This window comes from Desmodus rotundus, chromosome 12, assembly GCF_022682495.2.
Source record: "Desmodus rotundus isolate HL8 chromosome 12, HLdesRot8A.1, whole genome shotgun sequence".
Classification (NCBI taxonomy): Eukaryota; Metazoa; Chordata; class Mammalia; order Chiroptera; family Phyllostomidae; genus Desmodus; species Desmodus rotundus.
In genome coordinates, this window is record NC_071398.1 from 72,120,774 (window position 1) to 72,127,320 (window position 6,547).

The window sequence follows — 6,547 nt, forward strand, 5'->3', positions numbered from 1 at the left end:
CTGCGCCCCTCAGTCCCTGTCCCCTTACCCTCCCTCGATAACCCCCTCCCTCGCCGGGGGCCTGAGTCTCACTCCGCCCTCCTCTGCAAGAGCCAACCGGCGCTGGCCTCTGGGCTCCGCTGCCAGCTCATAAAACCTGCCGGCCCTGCCGAGCCTCTGCACTCCAGCTGCCACTGTCGCCCCTTGCTGGCAGGGCTACACGGATGGCCCCGACTGTGCCTCCAAGCAGGCTTAGGGACATCTGCTTTCTGCTTCCAGAAAAGTTTGGAGAAAGTGAATTTGGGGTGGATTTGGGACTGGAGCAGCCACCCCACCACCCCCACAAGCCTTCTTTTCCTTTGAGAAGCCTCACTCTGCACAGCCTCATTCATTCTGCCCTTCCCGACACCCTGTCTCCCTGGCACCTTCTCTTTGCTCCTCTTTGGGGTCATTATCTTCCTTATCTCATTCTCCCTCCTTCTCTCTATCCCTCCCTGTCCTCAACTATTTCCACCCACTGGCAGCCTGTACCCTGTCACCCTGCCTTTCTCCTTTCTCTCTACTAAACCTTGGCCTCCCGCTCCAGTTCATCCCTGAAATTCTCCTGGCCACCCACTCTCCACCCACTCTCTCCCTCTTCCCTTCCCTCCCAGCAAACTTCCCCCATGGATTCTGGGCCTCATTGGGCTGCCAACCCCATCCCTGGGGCCACCCTCTCTGCCCCCAATGCCACCACGCCCTGGCTGGGCCGGGATGAGGAGCTGGCCAAGGTGGAGATCGCAGTCCTGGCCACTGTCCTGCTGCTGACGACAGGGGGCAACCTGACTGTGCTGCTAACACTGGGCCAGCAGGGCCGCAAGTGTGCGCGCATGCACCTGTTTGTGCTGCACCTGGCCCTGACCGACCTGGCGGTGGCGCTCTTCCAGGTGCTGCCCCAGCTGCTGTGGGACATCACCTACCGCTTCCAGGGCCCAGACCTTCTCTGTCGGGCTGTCAAGTACCTGCAGGCACTCAGCATGTTCGCCTCCACCTACATGCTGCTCGCCATGACACTGGACCGCTACCTGGCCGTGTGCCACCCCCTGCGGAGCCTCCAGCAGCCCAGCCAGTCTACCTATCCACTCATCGCCGCTCCCTGGCTATTGGCCGCCATCCTCAGCCTTCCTCAACTCTTCATTTTTTCTTTGCGGGAAGTGATCCAGGGTTCAGGGGTGTTGGACTGCTGGGCAGACTTTCGCTTCCCTTGGGGGTCACGGGCCTACATCACCTGGACTGCCTTGGCCATCTTCATCCTGCCTGTGGCCATGCTCACAGCCTGCTACAGCCTCATTTGCTACGAGATCTGTAAGAACCTAAAAGTCAAGACACAGACCTGGAGGGAAGAAGAAGGGGCCTGGAAGACTTGGGACAGGGCCTCGCCTCCCACCCCAGCTGCAGCCACGAGGGGACTGCCATCCCGGGTCAGCAGTATCAGCACTATCTCACGGGCCAAGATCCGAACTGTGAAGATGACCTTCATCATTGTGCTGGCCTACATCATCTGCTGGGCACCCTTTTTCAGTGTCCAGATGTGGACTGTGTGGGACAGGAACGCCCCTGATGAAGGCAAGTGTGTGTGGTGGGGAAGGGGTGTGGAGCAAGTGGAAAAGAGCGGGAAGGGAGAACAGGAGGATGAGGAAAGGGTTATAGTGCCTCCCAGTGTGCCCTTTTCTGCCTGTCTGCTGTGTCCATCCCCATGATCAGCCTGTCCCTCAACCCCACGCTCCCTTAGAAAAGTGGAAGCCCTTTGGGGCCCTTTTAACTAGCTCTCCAGTATACCCAGGTCACCTCCACAGCACACTGGCCTCCTGGTTTCCTGAGTCCCTGTGTTACAGCCTGCTGTCTCCTTCCCCCTGCCCCCAACTGTCAGCTGAGTTTCTGCCAGGACGCAGTAGGTGTCTATGGCAGAATGAGTGGGACAGCCCCGGAGGGGTCAAGGAGGGGCAGAATCTAGAAGCCAATGTGCACCCATGTGTATGACATAAATGGGGGTGGGGATGGGGATACCGGAACGTGGCCTAGAGTCATGGTTATTCTCCCTGTTTTATAGAAGTTGCCTTACCCTAGGTCTACATCCATTAGAAAATTCAAGGTCTAGGTTTGAAACAAAGACAGTGTCTCCTATTTGGACCAGTCCTGTCTACCTCTAAAGTCATCTTAGAGCAAACCCTGTGGTTACAAAAAAAGTCAGCGAGTTAAGACTCCGGAGTTGGGAGTCCCAGGTTTGAGTCTTAGCTGTGGTTCTCCCTAATGGAGGAACCCAAGTGAGCCCCTTCACCTTTCTAGGACTCATTTTCTCCTCTGTTCAAGGGAGACCCAATTCCCTCTCAGATCCCTTCCAGCTGTTCTTCTAAGGCTTCCTGTGCTTTTCTCTTGGCAGATTCAACCAATGTGGTTTTCACTATTACCATGCTTTTGGGCAACCTCAGCAGCTGCTGCAACCCCTGGATCTACATGGGCTTCAACAGCCACCTGTGGCCGCACACCCTACGCCATCTGGCCTGCTGTGGGGGCCCGCAGCCCCGGATGCGCAGGCAGCTGTCCAATGGCAGCTTCTCCAGTCGCCGCACCACACTGCTGCTGACCCGCTCCAGCTGCCCGCCCACCCACAGCCTCAGCCCCAGCCTCAGTGGGAGGCCTGGGCCTGAAGAGTCACCAAAGGACTCAGAGCAGGTGGACAGGGAAGGCGTCACTGAGGCAGGCATCTTCTAGGGAACACTCCTTGGAGTCTGGCACTGCCCATGGGGCTGTAGGAGGGTCTCGGCTCATCTCAGCACTGGCTGCAAATGCTGGGAAGTCTGGGCTGGAATTAGGGGAGCCCAGTTTAGGCAGCATGAAAAGGCCAGAATGGCCACACTTGGTGTCAGGCCTGCCTGCATTCGCTCCCCATCTCTCATGCTGAGAGTCAGGGATCATGAGATCATCTGCTCCCCGATCCTGCCACATTCACAGGATGTCTGGGAACACACCCACGTGGCAGATGTGGTGCCCTGGATCTGGGGCAGGACTAGGTCAGCCCTGTCTGGGGCTCCACAGGTGGCAGCTCAGAGGCTGGTCTCCGACCTTGGCTATGTGTCCCCAACCTAACCTAACTAAGCACAGTCGGCCCAACCAGGAGAGGGCAGAAGTGAAAAACTGCAAGAAGGACCCTATTTGGATCCTGGATGTTTTTTATTTTTCATTTTATTTTTTGGTAGAGGGAGGATCGTTTAATGAAGAAAAGTGAATGGGTCAGGGGGCTTCACCTGCTATGCCTGTGTGTTTACTGGAGAGAGATATAGTATTTAGCACAACACCAGGTAACAAGCATTAACTCTGCAAATTCAAGTTTCTCTTTTCCCCACACCACCCCCTTTTTTAGGGCGGGGACAGAGTGTCATATATTTTCAGTGGTCTGACTCCCTGAGGGTGAGGGGAGAGAGGGAGGAGAGGAAAAGGGCCACAGTAGAATTAAGAATGGAGGAAGACTCAGAGGCAGCAGGGCAGGTTGCTCCCCCTCACCCTGCAAGGTGTCCAGACAGCTCCTTCCCATGGGGCTGCACAGACCACACGACAAGTCTCTTGAGGAAGTGTGATGGGGTCATGGCCCTGGATTTACTTAAGGCTCTTTGGAGCTTCCACACGAGTTGTGCACACACTGCGCTCAAGTCAGGAGCCTGGGATGTAACACCGCCTCTGCCTGCAGGTAGCTGTACCATCGTGGGCCAGCCACCCCGTCCCTGGGCCTCAGTCGCCTCACTCGTGGAACGAAGATGTACTCTCAGGTCTTTCTCAGCTCCGATCTTTCCTGACTTTGCAAGACTGGAAATGATATCACAACAGACATGTACAAAGGGCGCTCTAACCAACAGGCTCCAGAAGAATCGTTTGGATTTTCATGACAATGACCTTTACACTCTTTGACTAAATTCTGGTGACTGAGGGTCCTTCCAAGGCCACACTGTGCATTTTTGCCCTCAATTCTGTGATGCTGATGCAGGGATAGACAGGCAGAATCTGGGGCTTTGCCCTGACTTATCTCCAGGGCATCTATGTTCACCCTAATTCCAATTATAATCTCGGAGATGAGCTTCATGGTGGGAAGAGCATCACTGAAGTCAGGAACTGGGTCCTGGTCTCATCAGCATGTCACCACGGATGACGAACGCAGGTGAAATGCTGGCTCTCGGAGTTGTGAGGGTCAGGCAGGACTGTGGGTGCACAGGTCGTTCGGAAATCCGTGAACTCTGTACTAGGCAGGAGGCTGTTAGTCTAACTAGGAACTCCCCAGAGCAGCTCCTGGCAGCAGGTTCAGTCTGCCCTCTGCTCCCAGGGAGGCTTTGAGAAATGACTGTGACTTTGCGGATACACTTTTAAGAGGCCACTCAGCTCTCAGAACCTCCTTAGGTTTCTTTAAAAGAAAAGAACTAAGCTGAGTGCTGTGAGTGAACCAAGCGTTGTAGCCCTTCAGCGCTAGAGAACTGGAGGGCGGGGCCCAGGGCCCAGTGGGACCAAGGCTCAAGGGAGAGGACCCACAGTCTCTTCCCTGTGCTCTGTTGCCCATGTGAGTCCCTGACATCCAACCACTTCTTCCCTGTCCATCTGCTCCGGTGGATCTGGGCGTAGGTGCTTCCCATGCCAGCCTGAGCTGTCGGAATTGCTCCTGCTTACATGAGCCACTCCGGACCACAGTTCCTGACCCTAGCACCCCAGTACCCTAGCACCTTAGTACCCTAGCAGGTACTAAGTAAACCTTTGCTCATCGTGATGGATGGGAAATAGAAGGGACACCAGTCTTGTACCCCAAAGATATGGGTTTGAGCCCTGATCTCACCCCTTTTCTACCTGTGTGAACCCGGGTAAGTTATCCAATCTGTCTGAGCAACAGTTTCCTTATTTGTTAAAAAGAAATAACAGTGCCACCTTGTTGGAGGGACTTGGAGGACTGTAGACAATAGAACATCCTACTGATGTTAGGGAAGATAATGATAGCCTGGCTTCGGGCTGCATCTGATGGGTAACTTCTAGGGCCCTGGGTCCAGGAGACTCTACAGTTCAGAGGGGAAGAGAGATGTGGAATCAAGGCTGGCCAGAGCACCTTCTACGTCTCTCTACTCTTGCCTTCTGCGGCAAATAATACCGCTATTACATTTCCAGTTTTGCATTTGCATTTACCTGTGGTGGTGGCTTGGGGCCCACACTCCTCCTCCCATAGAAAGGCTGCATTTGATCTTTTACAGAAAGCTGGGGCTGTCCAATGATGAGGCCAGTGAGGAGCAGCTGGACACTGGGCAGGGGCCTCAGGAGCCTATCCCAGGAAGCTCTGAGGAAATGGCAGGGTCTTGTCTGGATCTGTGATTGACAGCTTTTGCAGTGTGTGTGAGAAGTTCTCGTGGGCCTTTTGGGAAGGGGTTCAGGGAGGTGGGCCTCTGTGGGAAGCAAGGGGTCCTGTGCTCTCTGGGTCAATCTCACTTTGACAGCTGGCTGCAGACAGCCAACTCTCTGTGAAACACAGCGCTTCAGTCCCTTGGGACCCACATAGCAGTGGGGGGTGAGGGGCCAGGCAGGGCAGAGGGTGGCCGGAGAAGGTTAATTGGTTGACTGTGGGGACTTCTCAGAATGGCTTTTTATGTTGTCCAGTACAGGCCAGTACTTTTCCATGTGGCTCTGTTTGTGCTTTTTATGTAAATAGGTCTTTTAATAGGCTGTAGACTCAGCCCAGGCTGCAGCACCTCTCACTGTTGGGTCAGGAGCCCAGAGATGCGGTTGCAAATGACCAATAAAACTCCTTAACGAACAGGACATTTCTAGGCATCTTTGTTTCCCAGGGACAGTCATAATGGCATAGGCAAACTGAAGTAAAATTTTGATCTTGAGCAGAGCAGGGGTGGAGATCCATCTTCCTGGAACCCCTTCACCCAGTTTAAGAAGAAAAAAAATAAACAAGAGTATTCTGCGATTTTCCCTGGAGCCACACAGTGGCAGTGTGGAGCTGAAAGTGGGTCTGAAGCAGTAATGACTCGAGGGGCAGGCTGGGAAAGTCACCAGCCTCTTAGCTCTAAGGCCATACTAACTTTCCCTAAAGTTCTAGAGCCTTGGTCTCTCATTTGACCCAGTTCTCCTGAGATACCTGGGTACATGCTTCTTTCTCACTAAGCTCACAGAGGATGTATTTGGTAAGGAAGGGCAAAGAACAAAGGTTTCTCCTGCAGGTAAAAGACTGAATGTAGAAATTCCTACCTGAAAGGGTGAATATTTGAGGGAGCTAGTGGCCCCTCAAAAACAAAAAACCCAGATAAGATGGAGTTATTGTAATGTGTTTGGTTTAGAGGCTGGGGGCTTGAGTTAGAAGACCTCTTGCAAGTCCATCTGGACCCAGAAATCTGTCCTGATCCCACGAGCAAAACATCCCCTGATGCTGGGCATAAAATGCCTCTTCATCCACGTGGACCTTGTTGGCCAATAGGACAGTGTCCCTTGTAGAATTCTGCTGAACTTTTATGGTGAGCGTTTGGGCGCTTGCTCCTTTAGAATAAGAATTCATGGAAGA

The 6,547-nt window shown here is 53.8% G+C and overlaps 1 protein-coding gene across 1 annotated transcript; it reads left to right on the plus strand.

Annotated features, from left to right (window-relative positions):
* Positions 1–600: 600 nt before the first annotated feature.
* Positions 601–2,730, plus strand: AVPR1B (arginine vasopressin receptor 1B). Its single transcript, XM_024571637.2, has 2 exons — positions 601–1,584; positions 2,399–2,730. Exons 1-2 carry the CDS (start codon positions 645–647, stop codon positions 2,728–2,730), a joined length of 1,272 nt encoding a protein of 423 aa, XP_024427405.1. The 5' UTR covers positions 601–644.
* The last annotated feature ends 3,817 nt before the right edge of the window (positions 2,731–6,547 follow it).